The 19,715-nt window shown below is 34.8% G+C and overlaps 1 protein-coding gene across 1 annotated transcript in view; it reads left to right on the forward strand.

The window, feature by feature from the left end:
- LMBRD1 (LMBR1 domain containing 1) overlaps positions 1–19,715 on the forward strand; it is a 133,050-nt gene that overhangs the window by 16,982 nt on the left and 96,353 nt on the right. The window contains exons 3-5 of the mRNA XM_004769293.3: positions 815–875; positions 16,053–16,150; positions 18,318–18,385. Of these exons, the coding sequence (XP_004769350.1) occupies positions 815–875; positions 16,053–16,150; positions 18,318–18,385 (227 nt within the window). The remainder of the gene's footprint in view (positions 1–814; positions 876–16,052; positions 16,151–18,317; positions 18,386–19,715) is intronic.

The raw sequence follows: 19,715 nt of genomic DNA on the forward strand, positions 1-19,715 counted from the left end.
AATACTTAATAGCAGTAGTCACTTAGACTTTCCAGGTTTAATTTTTCATATGCATAAAGTTTAGGACATTTGACAAAAAGACTTGCCATTATAACCTGAGTTCTGATTCATTAGTATACAGATATTTTTTCTATTTGACAAGATTAATTTGAATTACGTTTTCTAAGTTAAATGACTAATTTAAAGAATACTTGTGTGGGATGAATGCAAAGAAGTTTAGATTGTTCTTTTACATATTTTTAAAAAAATATGTTGTGCTCAAATATTTTCTTTCTAGAATACAAATCATATTTCACTCTCTGTATAGAAATTCATCACTATTTTCTGTCCAAAAATACTTGGCATGTTCCATGAGTCCCTTAGACCTGTGTCCTTCTCTGCCTTGTTCCACCAGCTTTTTCTTACCTTCTAACAGCTATAATGAATCTATATTTAACTGCTTGCAGTTTTTTTCAAACTTTCCTTTGTGTTTCTTCTCTCTTTCATCCTTCCTACTGTTTTTTTCTCCTTTTCTCTGAGGATGACCTTTCTTCCTTCATTATTCACTTTAGAGTCATTTTGGGAAGCCGTCCCTGATCTTCAGGCCGAGTTAGATGCCTCCTGCTTATGAGTTTCCATAGAACTATATTGTCATTTTATCCCAGCATTTATCTATTGAGATTTGTGTGTTTATTTATCTGTTTTCTCAATTATTGAAGGCACAGACTTGGTTGAGTTGATGATACACTTGTGACATTGTCATATTAAAACTTAATCATAATTGCTAAACAAGTGGATGTTTCATTAATATTTCTATTGTTTCCTTTTATCCTAGGACTGGGCCAATGCTAATGTCAGCAGACAGATTGAGGACACTGTGTTATATGGTTACTACAGTAAGTATTTCAGTTTCATTTCTTATCTGGGCTGCTAACCAAGATGTAGAATTAAGCTGTGTATAAACATTTATTTTGATACCACACTTGTGATTATTGTTTCAACGCCAGGAGTAAGAAATACAGCCTTCATTCTTATAATCTGGAAACTTTGAACCTACTTTGCTTCATTTAAGCTCACTTGTAATGTCTTTTTGGAGTTTGAGTCAAGTTACTTTAAATCTCAAGTGTCTTCCTTTGTTAACAATACCAGTTTTCTACTTGCGCTCTTGATTTTAAAAATCTCAGTTTTCTAGACATTCTAGACATCCCCAGGGAGTTTGTAACATCAACTTTATTGTACTATACAGAGCCAGTTTAAGGGATTCTGGTTGATTAGGCCTTCCCTCTCCCTTCCTGAATGTTCAATTACAAAAGCTTTATAGTAAGCACCTAAGTGTTTCCCAGATTTTCTCTTTGAATGTGCATAAGACTTGTGTTTTTATAAAAGTGTGTAAGTGTGGGGGCTTCTGGGTGGCTCAGTTGGTTAAGCATCAGACTCTTGATTTCAGCTCACGTCATGATTTCAGGGTGCTGGAATTCAGTCATGTCAGGTGTGCACTCAGCAAGGAATCTGCTTGGATTCTTTCTCTCCCTCTCTCTTTGCCCCGTTCCCCTGAGTGTATGTGTATTCTCACTCTCTCTCCTTAAAATAAAAATAAGTCTTTAAAAAAGTGTGTAAGTGCTGGGGCGCCTGGATGACTCAGTCAGTTAAGCGTCTGCCTTTGGCTCAGGCTGTGATCTTAGGGTCCTGGGATCCAGCCCCGCATCTGGTTCTCTGCTCAGCGGGGAGCCTGCTTCTCTCTTTCTCTCTCTCTCCGTCTGTCCCCCGCCCTTTGCTCTCTTACTCACTATGTCTCTGAAATAAATAAAATCTTTAAAAAAATGTGTAAGTGAAGGGATGTCATTTTTTTCATCAACTAATCAAGATGTTGAGTAAGATTTTAGTAGGACACTAAATTGGAAACTGAAAAATACCAGCTTATAGAAGCTTCTTTTGATGGGATAATTTTTTCAAGGGTTTCTTTGAATTTTATTTATTTATTTATTTATTTATTTTTGGGTTTCTTTGAATTTTAATTTAGCTGCTTTGGCTCTACCTTTGCCTTTTCTCCTAATCTGAAATCTAAAGACCCATAAATTCTATCCCTTTGATGTGTACTTTAGAAATATTTTGTGGTATTTTAATGTAGAATTCATTATTTCTGATGAAGACATTAAATTTATATTTAAAAATATTTATATATAAATATAAATTATTTAAATATAAATTTGACCTCTTGTGTTAAAACCTTTGAAATGGTGCTATATTAAGCAAAATGTTGCCTTTCAATATAAATTTTGGGAGGATATGAAACACTTCAAAAACAATTGTGGGGGAATAGAGCCTCTCTCCTTTGTGACAGTAAAGTGTATTTACAAGATAAAGCAGCTTTTATCTTGGTGCAGTACAGGTCTCTGAGCCATATCTTATCACTGAATCTAGAGGCTACTGGATTAATCCAAGGTTACAAAGACTTATAAATAAGAATGTTAATTCATGCAGCCCTTCCATTTATTTTATGGAGAGAATTAGGTCTACCAAAATGATTTTAGTGAGTGTTTTGCTCAATTCTCCTAAGGGTAGTATGTCCCAGGTATTTTAAATGCATGGGAAATAAGTTAATCATTACCAACAATAGCTGGCTAAGGAATTAGGGTTTTATTTTCTGCAGAACTTGAGTCATAGTTAGAAATGTAACTACCTTGGGATAGGATAGTTGAGATACTGATCTAGGGAAGGAACTTGTATGAAAAGCCAAATAATGATAGAAGATTTCTTGATGACTAGATCCAAAGCAGGGTTTATTCAATAGTATTAATGGTTGTTGTCATAAAGTAGTTATGTCCACTTTGACTTAGATGGTGACCTACAGTGAGGAGTCTAAAAGAATTGTATAGCTTCTGAAATAGTTCCTATCCTCAAGCCCAGCTGTTTCTCCAAAAATGCTAGATATTATCTAACTGCCTGTTAGCTGTCTCCTCCTGGATCCTGAGGACAGCATGGATTCCAAATAATTCAAAGCACTATTTTTATACATCCCCTCTTTGAGATTCCATAGTTCATCTAATCTCTCCTAACATACCAACACATTTCATTGTCTAACCTTGCCAAGAACTGTACGAGACTTTCACATTCAACATTTTACCTAATTTTCATGAATGTCATCTTTTGGGAAGTGTTTTCTACATTTTACAGATGGAGAAAATTGATATTTAGAGATATTAATGATCCCCTTGTTAGTGAGTGGCATAACCTAAAGTGGATTTTATTTCCTAAACTGGAGCTTTGTGACATTAAGTAAGCTGCCTTTTAATAAATGGTTCTGGGGATGTTTCCTGTGCGAATGCTTAGCAACACTGAACACCTAAGGCAGCTTCAAAAATCACCTGGGACCTTTTAAATAATAAGGAATGCTAGGTTATATCCAGAGAGATTCTAATTTCTGTTAATGAATTCCCTATTCCATTAGTGTCACCACTGCTGTATCAAATGTGTTCAGGTATTGGAAAGACATAAGGCTTAGGGTGGTGGCTTCAAGTTTTCCAAAAATCCTAATTTTCTTTTGAAAGCTTGGGTTTTATCATTGCCAGCAATTACTGTCACTTTTTTTCTTTGAAGTGACAGGGTCACTTTATTCATTTTTTGAAAAAGTCCATCTAATACTCAAGTCTAGATAATTATGGTTTGTCTGTCAGTTGTTCTTTCAAGTAAAAAAATGGTTTTCTTTGAAAGAAAGTGACTAGTGTAGCTAATAAGTAAAATAGCACAGTGCTTCTCACAAGTACAATTTATGTGTGCTTCCCTTCTCGCAGAATATTAAAAAGATGTGTACTCTGAGGTAGACATCTAATGGAATTATTACTGCTTCAAAAGGGACTTTTCTGAATGAAAGTGCTCCTCACTGGTGAGTGCTTGGTGGTGGAAAATTTAGTAACTGCTAGTGGAAAGGCTAACAACATTTTGGTATTAATGTGAAAATAATTTTCATGTTTTGGGTACTTTGGGTGTTTTTTTTTTTTTTTTTTCCTGAACAGCTTGTAAAAGTCCGGTGAATTACTTCTTCTACCTACTGGTTCTCCTCTAGCTCTTCATTTGTTACGAACAGTCCAGTTATCTGAAACTGACTGCTAGGAAATACAGGTTCCTGGAGCTTGTTGAAGGGTGGGAGAGTAAAGTTACTCAATTCTGCCCTTTTGTCCTATATTTGTTTTCTTAGAAGGAGACCCCCTCATCTGAGGATGTTGTATGCATCCCAGAAACATTTCAGTCCTTTTTTCCTTTTTGAATGTTTTGTTTCTTCATTTATGTCTTTAAACTTCTTTGATATTTTCCTTTAAAAGCCTGCTCTTGTCTTACTTTTTTGTTCTCAGTTCTGTTAATCCTATGTTTGAACCTATTGAAGATTTTATTTCTTACATATTGTGTTTAGCCTTTTATCTGAGTCCTATTTTTATGTTTCAATTTATTTTTACCTTCAAATTTTTACTTTCTATGGTACTTTATTATAAGTGTTTATCCAGTATTTTCTCTAACCATTCTTGAAATTTTAGTTTTAACTCTTTCTCTGAATACTTTAAGTGAATTTTCATTTTAATAGTTTTTCTAACTTTTATGTTGATTTTGCATGTATACAGAAGTTGTAGAAACAGAGAGAACTGAAACCATAAGACTTACGCAAGACTGTTGTGTTCAGGCTTTTGTAGTTGTCCTATGACTTTATCCTACAGGCACTTTTTTCAATTGACACTGATTCTTGGGCTGTCATTTTTTGTCTAGATATCAGTTGAATTCATATGTATTGTTTTCTGTTTGGCTGCAGTGCTCAGCATTATATTTGAGGCTGATCTGTATTGTTGCAGGTAACAGTACTTCATTGATTGTCATTGCTGTAAATATTCCACTGTTTATCTGTTCTAAAATTGATGATTAGTTAGGTTCAGTTTTTGGTTCTTTAAAATACTGCTGCTTTGGGGATCTAGTATATGTATATATTTAAAAAAAATATTGTTTTCCATTGTGTGGGTGCTCTTATTCAAATAATACCAGATTATTAGGTGTTTCATAAGTTCTTACTTTTTGCTTCAGTATTTCTGTAGTGAAAATAGGTTTATATATATTTGGGTGAAGTAAGTTATGGAACTAAGGAAGAAGAAGATGGACCAAGAAACTTTCAGATTCCTATTTCTATGCTATGCCTTTTAGAGCACCTAAGAGAATTTTTAAGGAGTTTTTCCTTACTCCTTATTGGTTAATTGCTGAAAAATTGTACCTGAGGTCTTTACTTTGCATTTTGAACTTAGGGTTTACAACCTTCTGGTGTCTAATTTGAGAAGAGAACTGTGAGACCTTGAAGTCATTTTACTTCTCTATGTCTTCTCCACTTATGAAATAGTGATAAGTAATATCTGCTTCATGGTATTAGGAGTGTGAGACATGTGATTAGTGCTGAACAGCTGATATCTGCTGCTGTTTTATTTTTTTAAAGATTTTATTTATTTATTTGTCAGAGAGAGTGGGAGAGAGAGCGAGCACAGGCGGACAGAATGGCAGGCAGAGGCAGAGGGAGAAGCAGGCTCCCTGCCGAGCAAGGAGCCCGATGCGGGACTCCATCCCAGGACGCTGGGACCATGACCTGAGCCGAAGGCAGCTGCTTAACCAACTGAGCCACCTAGGCGTCCCTCTGTTGCTGTTTTAATTCAAATTAGCTAAAAGAGCAAGAAAAGTAAACCTCAGTGCAATGATATGAAAAATTAATGTGAAAAAATTTGACCTAGCATCTTTTTGATTCTTTATTGTTTTAGAAGCATCTCTAATATATTTAATTGCTTTTCTAAATAAGATAGACTGGGACTAATTTGGGGGACTTTTTCAGTTCTGTAAAGTTCTTTTCGATGAGATGTGGTTGTATTTCTTGTTTTCCCTCACCCTTTTTAAAAGACTATTCTTAATTGCTGGGGGAGTTTTCTAAATGGTTTCCGATTATATTTGCTCAAGAAGTTCACTAGATAATGATGCCATGAGACTCAGTGGCCTAGTTAGAGGAAACAAACAGCCAAAAAAATCCTTCAGGGAAATGACTGTTTTTCAGAGTCCGTAATCTAAGTTAAAGCCTGTAAACAATTTTGTTCTCCAAGTTGTATCTTGTCAGATCATGCCCCTTAATGTTTCAGTCAGTGAAGTACTATCAGCAGTGGTAGTAGTTACCTCTTGTGTGTACCAAATTACCCCCAAATTTAGCAGCTTAAAACAAACATTATCTCACAGTTTCTCTGAGTCAAGAATCCAGATGTAGCTGATCTGGGTCCTCAGCTTGGGTTTTCTCCTCATAAGTCTGTAGTTGTGTATGTTGGGACTACAGTCATCTTAAGGCTGCACTTGGGGAGAGTTGGCTCCCAAGTTCCTCATGTGGGTGTGGATTGGCTTCATGTCTTAGCTGCCTGTTGTCAGCAACATCGGTTCCTTGCCAGAAGGACCTTTTCATAGGGCAGTTCACAACATGGCAGTTGAGGTCTCTCAGAGTAAGCAAGATGGAAGTCAGAGTCTTTTAGTAATTAATTTTAGGAGTCACATTTTTTTCATCAGCAAGTCAGTGATCTAGCCCACACTCAAGGAAAGGGGCTTGCATAAACGTTTGGGGATCATCAGGAGCCATTTTATAGGCTAACTATATAGCAGTCTTTCAAGTATTGACAGTTTTGATGTGTATTCAACATATAATGATTTTATATTTGCAATATATCTATTAAGCGTGTCTCTTGTGTGCCTTTCCCTGATGCCATCTCTTCTCCAGCGCCCTGGGAAGTAACCACTATTTTAATTTAGTCTCCGTTAATCCCTTGCTTTGCCTTAGTTCTACCAGGCTGTATCTTTAGTTTTACATTTTTTTGAACTTTATATGAATCTACTTGCTTGTTTTCATTCAGCCATGTTTCTGAGATTCTTACATGTTCTTGCATAAAGTGTAGCTTATTTTTATTGTCTATGAATATAACACATTAATCAGTCTGGACGTTTGGGTTTTTTGCTGTTAAAAATTGCATTGAACATGTTTGTACACGTTTCCTGTTGCATATATGCAAAATATGTACATAGAGTTGATGGACAGAGTTATGTGCATCTTCAATATTCTAAGTAATGAGAAATTATTTGTCTAAGTGGTTATACCACTTTAACTCCCATTGAAAGGATATAAACCTTCCATTTGCTCTGTATCCTAAACTTAGTGTTTTTGTTTTTGTTTTTATTCTTGTTTCTGCTGTTGTGTTCTGGTAGACCTTTATTTATAAGAGCAAGTGGTGGGCCAGATTTGGCCTACGGGTTGTAGTTTTCTGGCACTTGGACCAATCTATCATAGTTACATAGCAAATAAAAATAAACACACTGTGTATACAATCAGTGACTTTAAGAAAATGTCCCAAAGATTAAATTGGGTGGCATTTAGGGAGTTGTATTATGTGTAGTTTTTATTTTGTGTATATTTTTGTATTTTACAAAATGTCCCAAATGTGTATATACTACCTCCAAATTGAAGGGGAGAAAAAGAACATTTGAAGGTGTTCATATAGTATCTGAGCCCTTGGAATAGCAAGGAAATGCTAACGTAACAAAATACTGGTGACAAGACTAATATTATTTGGATAACATGGGACATCAACACTGTAGTTGTAATTTTAGAAACATAGTGTACTTTTTTTTTGAGTATGGCTGACATACAATGTTCCATTAATTTCAGGTGTTCTATATATATGCCAAATTTTGATATTGCTATGTATTTTTAGTTTTTGCCAGTCTGGCAAGTATGAAATGATAGTTCACTAATCTGCATTTCTCTTATTTGAAAATAAAATTGCATGTTTTTAAAAAATGTACTGACTTTTTTAACTTTCTCTTTGAATTACCTTTTTTAGCTGGGTTGTTTGTGTTTTTCTTATTTAAGAGGTGTTTGTTTGTTTGTTTGTTTGTTTTTAATGTACTTTGTGTAGTTCACACAATGATTCTAAATATTTTATTTTTTCCTCCACTGAACTCTTAAGAGAGTAGAGACTTTTGAGCTTTGATTTAGCCATATTCATGAACCCTAGGGTGGTGCCTGGAATATACTAATTAGATATTTGTTGAATATACTTTATCAGGGGAGATAATCATGTGAATTTTTAATTTTTCAAGTAATATATAGACAGATTATTCTTCAGTCAGCTTTGCATTCCTAGGATAAACCTTTGTTGGTCATGATGATGGCTTTTTTGGTTTTTAAATCTCTTGCTGGATTTGATTTGCTGTTATATTATTTGGGATTCTTTTTAAAAATCGACTCAGAGGTGAGACTGGTATGTAATTTTCCTTTATCTTACTATTTTTGTCAGGTTTGTTTATGAAGACCCTGCTAGTTTCATAAAATGAACTGAGCAGTATTTTTTTTATATTATTTTATTATTTTAGAGAATGCTGTGGACAAGTGAGCATTACATGCGTCTCTTTGTCCCATAGTTTGTACCCATGTCTGATAACTGAGGGATAGAACTGAGTATGCAGTTTATACAGTCTGTGCTAATGAACTAGCCACAGAACTTGTTTCTTGTAGCTGAGTTCTGCTGATTAGAATTTTCAATAGCCATATGAGAGTACTTCCAACAAAGACGAAACAATAGTTTTGTTGAATTAGAGGTATTATTTCCATCTGACCATTTGGTTGCCTTATTCTATTGAATGAATAGGCAATAATAGTTAACCATGTGGGCTGGAGTGATTGACGCTGGTTATTAAGGGAGATAGAGTTGCTACTACACTGTGAAGGCAAGAACTGTATCTTGAACCCGGGAGATTCTGGGGCACCTCATGAGTCTATCATGTTCAATGTTAATTGAACAAGTTAATTGAGATCTGTTACACTCATGGCTCACAAGCAGGACCACAAAGGGCTCAGGATGGTTCAGGAATGAAATGTTCGAGTTTCCCCATTTCGCATATCAGATTCTGTTTCAGGAATTACACCTGGCAGCTAACATTAACAGACCAGAAATACATGGCTTAAACAGTATAGTGGTTTTTAAATCTCACTTAAAATAAGTCTAGAATTGGGCTATCCAGGGCTCGGATGACAGCATTATGGCATCATGAGGATCTTAAACTTCTGTTTTGTTTTCCTCTGTGCTCCATCCTTAGTACCTGATTTCCATCTTAAGGTCACCAGAGTCCAAATGGTGGCTAGAGTTTAAGCTATCATATATCCATTTCAGACAGGAAGCAGGAGAAAAGGGGAAGGACAAAAGGGGAATGCCAGCTGAAGTGAAAATGGGTATTTGGATATACAGCTAGCAGTCTTGACCCCAAATATCTTCAGCTGGGTAAATGGTATAATTTTAGAAGGCTTTTAGAATTCCCAGAATATCTTTATACTTTGACCCTCTTTAAAAAAAAAAAAAGCTTTGTTATGATTAATTTTACTATCATAGTATTGACTAAGTTATTCTTTGTCTTGGTATTTTCATCAATAGTTGGGAGGAATAAAGAATGTCTGAAAATCCCAAAGCCTAATTTATCAAAGTTAATTTTCATGTGTGTTATAATTTAATGATATGAAGTTTATAAAAAGTAGATTGTTTTGTGTATATGAAAAGATCATAACCGTTATTATATATTCTTTGCCACTGTTTTTGTCTATTTCCTTTTAAGAGTTGATGACTGTTCACTTGTTTTAGCTAGTTCTTGCTAAGTTGTTTTTTAAAAAAAATGTTTGATGAGTTTAATTTTTGCCAATTTTTGTGGACATGAGGTTTTAAAACTTGTTCTTAATATGTTTTCTTTGATGTTAGTGGGACTATTAAACTAAATAGTCTGTTTATCTTTCACTTGCTAGTAGCAGTCTTTTAACAAAAACATTTACAAGGAAAAGCATACTTTATAAAGATGGCAGGATATGAAGAATGTTGTCACTGTTGGAGTTAAGAATAATTTTCCTTTGAAAATAGTCATCAGTTTGAAGTAGAGCTGTAAAAGAAGCAATTTCTCGGTTTCATGATAGTGGCAGCAGCACCTTTTTTTTAATTTACAGGTATATAAACCCAACTGGACATTAGAACTGATCCAAAGCCAACAAAAATGTTACTTAATTTAGGTTTCTTATAGATTAATATTTATGGGCTAAAGGAAGAAATCTTTATTCTTTTTTTATTTTTTTAAGATTTTATCTATTTATTTGAAAGAGAAAGAGAGCACAAGCAGGGGGAGCATTAGGCTAACAGAGAGAGGCAGAAGCAGATTCCCTGCTGAGCCAGGAGCCTGATGCAGGACAAAGAAGAGATCTTTATGAAAAAAGAACGGTCAGATTACCAGAAGATAGTTTATTTAGAGTATGGTGTTAGCAAAACAAAGATTTTGAGCAGTTGTTCTACACCTATTTTGAGTCACAGACTGCTGGGGGCGGATATTATAGAGACTTTCCAGAATTGTGTTTCTCCCCATCTCCTTCCTCCAGGTGTTGATTGCTAGCAACTGCCTTTTTCTGGTTATTCCTACCAGCAACATAATGAGAGTTTTCGTTGCCATACATCTTCATGCCTTTTTACAGTTAGTAGCTGCCCCACCACTTTTTGACTTGTGTTGTAACAAATTAGTTTTGCCAGATCTAGAACTTCCTTAAATTCAGTCATAGGAAATGTACTCCTTTGAGTGAGCATATTTTATTTAGTATAGGGTCTATGCAGTTCATCCTCTTCTCATGTATCCATAGTCTGTTATTTTTTGTTGCTGTATACTAGTCATTTGTATAAATATAATACCATTTAGTTTGCTTATCTTTTCACCTGTTGATGGATGTTTGAATCATTTTCAGTTTCTGACTATTGTGAATAATGTTGCTAAGAACATTTTTTTTTTAAAGATTTTATTTATTTATTTGATAGGTAGAGATCACAAGTAGGCTGAAAGGCAGGAAGAGAGAGAGGAGGAAGCAGGCTCCTCGCTGAGCAGAGAGCCTGATGTGGGGCTCGGGCCCAGAACCCTGGGATCATGACGTGAGCCGAAGGCAGAGGCTTTAACCCACTGAGCCACCCAGGCGCCCCAAGAACATTTTTTTCATGAAAGAGTTAATGCAGGGGAGTGCCTGCATGGTTTACTCGGTTAAGCATCCCACTCCTTTTTTAAAAGATTTTATTTACTTATTTGAGAGAAGAGAGAGAAAGAGAGCACAAGTGGGGGACTAGCAGAGGTAAAGGGAGAAGCAGACTCGCTGCTAAACAGCAAGCCTGATGCTCACGGCTAGGACCCTGAGATCATGACTTGAGCTGAGGCAGATGCTTAATGGACTGAGCCACCCACGTGCCACATGCATCCGACTCTTGATCTCAGCTCAGGTCTTGATCTCAGGATGGTTGTGAGTTCAAGTCCTGTGTTGGGCTTCACACTGGTCGTGGAGCCTACTTTAAAACAAACAAACAAACAAACAAACGAAAGGGTTAATGCGGGACACCTGAGCATGTTCACTTACCACATACTTTCAGGTTGTGTGGTTGACCCTTGACTAACTTCTGTGAACCTAGCCCTGGGATGTGCCCTGTATTATAATTGATAAGGTGGTTTTGTATAGCTGAGTATGGAACTGTGTATTATCAGCTTGTTTGATTGTTTGTGCAAAACATGATTTTTGGCTTTCCTACTTTGGGCCTGTAGTTCTGGTATCATACATGGCTGGTCACTCAGGCAAACGTGCATATTTTATAAGTCCCTAATAAAAGCCCTGGGCTCTGTAACTCAGGCAGGCTTCTCTGGCAGATACCCTTTGCATATGTTGTGGCTCTTCATGGTCAGAGGAGTAGAATTGTTGGATCATGTGGTAGTTTTATGTTTAACTTGGTAAGAAACTACTAAACAGTTTTCTATAGTGGTGTGCCACTTTACACTGCCTCTAGCAAAGTATGCAAAAACAGTTGTTCTGCATTCTTGGCCACACTTGGTATTGCCAGTTTAATTTTAGCCATTCTTTGGGGTATGTGTATCTCATTGTGGGCTTAGTTTACATCTTCATGGCTAATGATAATGAGCACCTTTTAAAATGTGGTTTTTAGCCCTTTTGTATCTTTGACCAATATCTTCTATGGTGAAGTATCTGTCTTTGTTCACTTTAAAAATGGATTATTTGTATTTTTTGAGTTATAGGAATTAATTTTACACTTTGTTTTTCTAATTGACTGTGATAACTATGCAGCTTACAAGATCTTTGATCATACAAGTTACCGAATACCAGGAATGTTAATAGCCATTGGCTCTCTGGCCTGCTGAAGGCTTAGGCCATCAAGTGGTAGACATAAACAACATGCTGAGAGTGAAGCCAAACATTATTGTATCAAAATTTCTGGGATATGGTGATCAGCTCATTAAACTCTGTTCTGCTAATTTAGGATTTCTCCTATTGTATACAAATTATTTGATCTTTTTAATCATAGTATTAGTATGGTAATTAGAGTGGTTTATAGTCCTGACCCTTTTAATTTTAATTTTTTAAAACTTTTAGAATATTTATTTTGGTTACAATTATTTTTTTTTAAAGATTTCATTAATTTATTTGATAGGGAGGTAGAGAGCACAAGTAGGCAGAGTGGCAGGCAGAGACAGAGGGAAAAACAGGCTCTCCGCTGGGCAGGGAGCCCAATGCTGGGCTTGATCCTGGACCCTAGGATCATGAACTGAAGGCAGAGGCTTAATGACTGAGTCACCTAGGTGCCCTGGTTACATTTTTGCATATATGTTTATTTCCATGATAGAAATTGTTTTTTTAAAAGATTTTATTTATTTATTTGACAGACAGAGATCACAAGTAGGCAGAGAGGCAGGCAGAGAGAGAGGAGGAAGCAGGCTCCCTGCTGAGCAGAGAGCCCGATGTGGGGCTCCATCCCAGGACCCTGGGATCATGACCCAAGCTGAAGGCAGAGGCCTCAACCCACTGAGCCACCCAGGCTCCCTCCATGATAGAAATATTAATACTAACTATTGCTGGTCCTTGAACAACATAAATTTGAACTCTGTTGGGCCCATTTAATGTGGATTTTTTCTAATAAATTCAGTATAATACTGTAAATGTATTTTCTCTTCTTGATGATTTTCTTAATAACATTTTCTTTTCTAATAGTGACTTTATCGTAAGAATATGGTATATGATACATGTAACCTACATTGACTTTTTTTTATGTTATCAGTAAGGCTTCCAGTCAACAGTAGGCTATTGGTTAAGGTTTAGGGGAATCAAAAGTTGTATGTAGATTATTATCTGCAGGGACTTGGTGCCTCAGCCACCTTAAGCGGTTAACTGTGTTTTGTAGTAGAAACACCGGTATTCATTACCTTTAAAGATTTACTGTCATTATTAGTTTCTTATGATATTAAAAGACTGCATACATTTCACTAAATATGTGAAGTGCCAGAATTCAATTTGCTGACAGTTATTTTATGATTGGTCAATAAAACTTAACCTTTTACCTTTCTGTTGGTTATTTAGGACTTTGCTGAGTTGTAGTAGCTATGCTGAATTTAATGGAGTCTATTTCATAAGTGGCCTCCAGATAAATGAGATAGTACTATCAAGTATTAAGATTGTGTTTAAAAATTCTATAAATTATATAGTCATTCCTTCCAAGAGAATAATTTGTGCAAAACATGATTTTTAAAAAAAAATTTAATTTTTTTTTTTTTCGGTGATCCAAAATTTTTTTCGGTGATCCAATTTTATGCAGCATATAAACCACATGCAATACGTGCCCTACTTAATACCCACCACCGGGCTTACCCAACCCCCAACCCCACTCCCCTCCAAAACCCTCAGTTTGTTTCTCAGAATCCACAGTCTCTCATGGTTTGTATCCCCTTCTAATTTCCCCCAACTCACTTCTCTTCTCCATATCCCAGTGTCCTTCGTGTTATTACTTATGCTCCACAAGTAAGTGAAACCATATGATAATTGGCTCTTTCTGCTTGACTTATTTCACTCAGCAAAATACGAATTTTGGTCAACACTTGCTTCCTGCTTTGGGCCTATAGTTCTGGTATCTTTATATTTAGATATATAAATACATATTTATATTTAGTTATATATATATAAATATCTTTATATATGTTATATATTTACATACCTTATATATAGTTGTAGATTACTAACATATTTTTTACAAAGGAGTGTAATAACTATTATCCTGTGATTTTTAAAATATAATTATATTGTCACTCTTTCCATGAACTTATGCGCATGCAAATAAATGTAAATTCACAGATTTTATTTTATTATTATTATTAATTTATTTTAAGATTTTATTTACTTATAGAGAGCACAAGCACGGGCAGTAGCAGACAGAGAGGGGAAGCTGACTCCACACTGAGCAGGGAGCCCCATGTGGGGCTTGATTCCAAGACCTTGAGGTAATGACCTGAGCTGAAGTCAGACACTTAGCTGACTGAGCCACCTAGGTCCTCCCTTATTTTTTCATTATTTAAAAAAAAATTTTATTAATTTTTCTTTTGAGAGAGAGGGAGAGAGCATGTGCATTGGTTAGAGGATGAGAGGGGCAGAGAGAGAGGAAGAGAGACAATCTGAACCTGAGGTTACGACCTGAGTGGAAATCAAGAGTTGGTCGCTTAACTGACTGAGCCATCTAGGCACTCCTTCACAGAAGATTTTAAAAGCACTTTTTTTAAAGTTGTGAAGCCTTAAAAAGTTGTTTATGCTGTTCTTTTTTTAATTGTTAAATATACTTTCATTGTTCAAATTTTAAATAGTACATTGAATTAAAAAATATTTTGACAGTTGGGTCAAAGTATCTAATATTATTTTAAAGCATGTAAATAATAATTCGTATCAATTAACTTTGAATCTGATTTTGCTGTTTTACCATTCTTACCTTTTCTTTTTTTTAAAGATTTTTTTTTATTTATTTGAGAGAGAGAGAGCGAGCATGAAAGGGGTGAGGGGCAGAGGGAGAAGCCAGCTCCCTGATGAGCGGAGAGCCTGGTGTGGGACTTGATCCTGGGACTCTAGGATCATGACCTGAGCTGAAGGCAGTTGCTTAACCGACTGAGCCACCAGGTGCCCCATTCTTACCTTTTCTTTGTCTTGACTTGTATACAGTCAGTTTTATAACACTACATATTTTAAACTTAGATAGGGAAAATTATTTGTACCAAAAGGATAGTATTGATTGTAGCTGTTTCTTTAATTTGAGTGACTGGAAAATGTGTCTACTTTATTTGATTTTAAGTTGGAAGGAATATAAAAGTTAATGCTCATTTATTATGTTTTTTAAAGGTTTTATTTATTTGTTTATTTTAGAGTGAGAGTCATAGTGAGTGAGATACCAGGAATTAAGAGTAGGGGGAGGAGCAGAAGAAGAGGGGGGACAAGCAGACTCCATACTGGGTGTGGAGTCCCTTGTGGGATTCAACCTCACAACCCCAAGATCATGACCTGAGCTGAAAGAAGTCCAGTCGGTCACTTAACTAACTGAGCCAGCCAATTGCCCCAAAAGTTAATGTTCATTTAAAGAGTTAGTTACGGGAAGTTCTTGCGCTTTGGTGCGTACCTAGTAAGAGCTTAGGCATTAGCTGCTACACTTGTTATAGGCGTAAGTATTATCATTGTTGTTGAAAATTGCCTCATGGTTAACTTGAATTATGATCTACCTAATAGTGCTATTGATTTGTTGGGATTGAGATCAGAAAGACTGATTGGGATATTACATATAAACATAGAGATATGTGGGGTGCTGGGTGGCTCGGTCAGTTAAGCGGCTGACTTTGGCTTAGGTCATGATCCCAGGGTCCTGGGATCAAGTCCTGCATCAGGCTCCCCACTCAGTGGGGAGTCTGATTTTCCCTCTCCCTCTGCCTGCTACTCTGCCTACTTGTGCTCTCTCTCTGTTAAATAAATAAATAAAATCTTTTTAAAAAAGACACAAAAGTTATGTATATAGGGATCAGATGGGGGAGTGAATTTGGTATGTAAATGTGAATTTGGTAAGTTAATTTGTATGTTAATATGCACAATGTAAGTATATATAATAATTACTAAGTTTTTATGTATTCAGTAGAACTCAGCTTATTATTTCTTTCCACAGCCTTATATTCTGTTATATTATTCTGTGTGTTTTTCTGGATCCCCTTTGTCTACTTCTACTATGAAGAAAAGGATGATGATGATACTAGTAAATGTACTGTAAGTATGTTTATTTTAGGGGGAGGAGGAAAGATGATTTCCTTTCTCCAGGAATGACATGACTGAATTTTTTCTAAAGCAGCATTGTCTAATAGAAATACAATGTGAGCCAGATATGAAATTTTAAATTTTCTAGTAGTGACATTAAAATAAGTAAAAAGGAGCAGTTGAAATTATTTTTAGCCATACATTGTATTTAATGTTATAGGTTCCAAGTAGTGTCAGTTCAAATACAGTCAAAACACATTATTAATGAGATATTAAATTTCTTTTTTCACACTAAGCCTTTGAAATTTAAAATGTATTTTACACTGCAGCACATCTCTGTTTGAACTAGCGATATTTCAAGAGCTAAGTAGCCACATGTGACTTGTGACTGTTAAGACAGCAGTTCTAGAGCAGGGATTGGCAGACATTGTCTCTAAAAGTCCAGGTAGTAAACATTTTAGGCTTTGTGGGTATATAGTTTCTGTCTCAGCTACTCACCTCTGCTATTGTACTGTGAAAGTAGCCAGAGCTAATATTTGATGAGCTTGATGTGGTCCAGTAAAATAGGAGGTGAGCTACCTGTGGCCCATAGGACAGTCCGCTGACCCCTGTTCTAGGGCATAAAGGAGGAATATTTGGAGACTATTTTTACTAATCCAGGATAACACTGATATAAGAATCTCATAAATATAACATATGTACATGTCCAAAATTTCAGACCAACATCACTTAAGTATTGGTATACAAATTTTAACTGAAATAGTAGCAAATTGAATTCAGAGATACCTTAAATATATATGACTATAGTATAACTGAGTTGAGCCTGTCTCTAGACTGCATGGGTAGTTTAGAATCAGCACATCTGTTAATATATAGTCATTTAATAGGTCAAAAAGAAATTGTATGTTGAAAGGTATTTGCAATTTTTTCTGATTTAAGGGGGAAAACACAGCATAAAATGAATGTTTTTATTGAGTTACAGGAATTTGCTTTATACTTTTTTATGTTTTGTATTTAAGTACAAAAAAATTATGTTTAGCTTTCACTTAAAAGCCAGCATTATTCTTAATCATGTTTATTAAACCCTAAAGTATTTGCATTAGATCAGGAGCAAGTACATAACATTATTTTAAGTGATTCCAAGTGGTAATCAGTACAGTTGTTAGAGAAAAAAATACAGTGTTTAAGTATTTATAAAGAAAGTCAAAATTAATTATTTGCAGATACTTATGTAACTCTGGATTTGTAAACCCAGCATATGTAAGGTAAAGTGGGTGGTTAGGCATTTCATGTTAAAAATGGAATGAGATACGTGTTTTCTCTTTTTACCTTTCCTAAAGTTAATCCTGCCCAACCCTTTTATTTGATCTTAAGAGCCTCCTCAACCTTTATTTTAGGTTTTTTCCCTAAAAATTGTCTTAACTACTTTGTGAAGAATTTGTCATATGAAGCTTGAATTTAAATTTTAAACGGTGACTTTTAGAGACTTCATTAATCTGAGAGACCGTGTATTTTTTTGTTTTTGTTTTTTACTGATTTAACATTTTTTCTTGAGGTTAACTTTTCTTTTCGTATTTAAAATATCCAGCTTTGTGTTTTTCTTTGTCTTTGGACAAAGATAATGATAAATGTTTTATATTTTTATATATATGTTCTTTATATATTTTTATTTTATATAAATATATATTATATAAAAATAAGTACATATATATTCAAGAACATATATATATCCATACATATATATGTTCACATGTATGCATTTTGAATATTGTAATTATTATAACCAATTTAAATGAGTTGGGGTAGGGGTATTACAGATTCTGATTGTATACTGTTTGGGGGATTATATTAGTAAATATTCTGATAATTTTACTAATGATTATGCCCACTGAAGAATTGATTATGCTTTTGAGTACTGATTTCCACAAGGTCTAATCATTGAAAAGACTTTAAGGTCTAGTGGTTTGCAAACATAACTTATGATGTGGCATTACATTGTTTTTTCCTAAATTTTATGATTATTTTTCAACAGGGAAATTTTACAGTTGACTAATAAATGTACATTTGGTGTGAAAGTACTTTTACGCCATAGTAAAATAGTTTATATTTTATTTTTTTAAGAATATTTTATATTTTAAAGGTCTTAGTAAATGGTATACTTTTTTCCCTTGACTTCTAGCAAATTAAAACTGCATTCAAGTATACTTTGGGATTTGCTGTAATTTGTGCACTTCTTCTTTTAGTTGGGTAAGTCTTGATTTTTTTCCCCCTGACAATGGAAATAAAATAATTATAATAAGGCTCATTTAGAAAAATCTAGAAAAAAAAAGTAAGAAAAAGAATAAACCACCTTTTTTTTTTTTTTTTTAAAGATTTTATTTATTTATCAGAGAGAGAGAGGGGGAGAGAGCGAGCACAGGCAGACAGAATGGCAGGCAGAGGCAGAGGGAGAAGCAGGCTCCCTGCTGAGCAAGGAGCCCGATGTGGGACTCGATCCCAGGACGCTGGGATCATGACCTGAGCTGAAGGCAGATGCTTAACCAACTGAGCCACCCAGGCGTCCCTAAACCACCTTTTATATTGCTACCAAGCAATAACCACAGTTAACCTTTTTTATATACGTTTTTCTACCTGGACATTTTTTATGTGCTCAGATACATGCAGAGTGCCCTTCTCTCCCATACACATACCCTTCATGATATAATTTTACAGAAATGTGGATTTTATTTTATGAATTCTTGATAATCTACTTGTTGACATACTATATGAATTTCTTTAGAATAGTAAATGTAGATTCATCAATTTTGACTATACTGCATTTTCCTTTTAGGATACAACAATTTATTTAATCTAATGATTACTTGGGCATTTATGATGTTGGAAATTTTTCTGTTTTTATAAACAGCTCTTTGATGAAACATTTCTGTGCATCTTTTCAGATTTGATACATCAGTCTTTAAATTTTTGAATTAATCTTTGTCAGTGAGTTCCTTTCTTAAATCTTTTCCCTTAAGGTTTTCTACTAATATCAATAACGTTTTGCATGTTTTACTTATACATTTAAAATTTTCTCTTTGGAAAACATTTGTCCTTGCTAATGGAATACATTTATGCTTGTTAAAATAGGTTTCAATTCTTTTGTTTTTTTATGTTAGGAAATATGTGTGGTGCTAATAAGCTTTTAGAAGGTCGTTTTTATAATTTGGTTTCAGAAATTTTAGTAAATAAAAAAAATGTCATTTATTGAATACAATTTGTGGTGGAATAAAATTGGTCAGTAACCTTTTGTAGTTCTAGGAGTTTTAGAATACCAGTGCTTTATAATCAAGGTATATTTCCAGTACCCTTTGTTTGCCTTGATGTGTCATGAGAAAGAGTACTTACTGAAAGGACAGTTTTTTTTTATCTTTAGCTGTTGAATATATTTTTAAATTCTCTTTTGGCCTTTTAAGAAAGATAGGTGAATTTGCTTTTGTTAATTTGAAGGTCTCTCATTTAGAACCCTAAATTTTCTAGAACAGAGATCAGCAAACTTTTCTTGAAGGGTGGTTAGTATTTTAAGTTCGAGGTCCATATA

The sequence above is a fragment of the Mustela putorius genome, unplaced genomic scaffold, assembly GCF_011764305.1.
Source record: "Mustela putorius furo isolate JIRA1106 unplaced genomic scaffold, ASM1176430v1.1 tig00003927_pilon_pilon_pilon, whole genome shotgun sequence".
In the NCBI taxonomy this organism is placed as follows: Eukaryota; Metazoa; Chordata; class Mammalia; order Carnivora; family Mustelidae; genus Mustela; species Mustela putorius.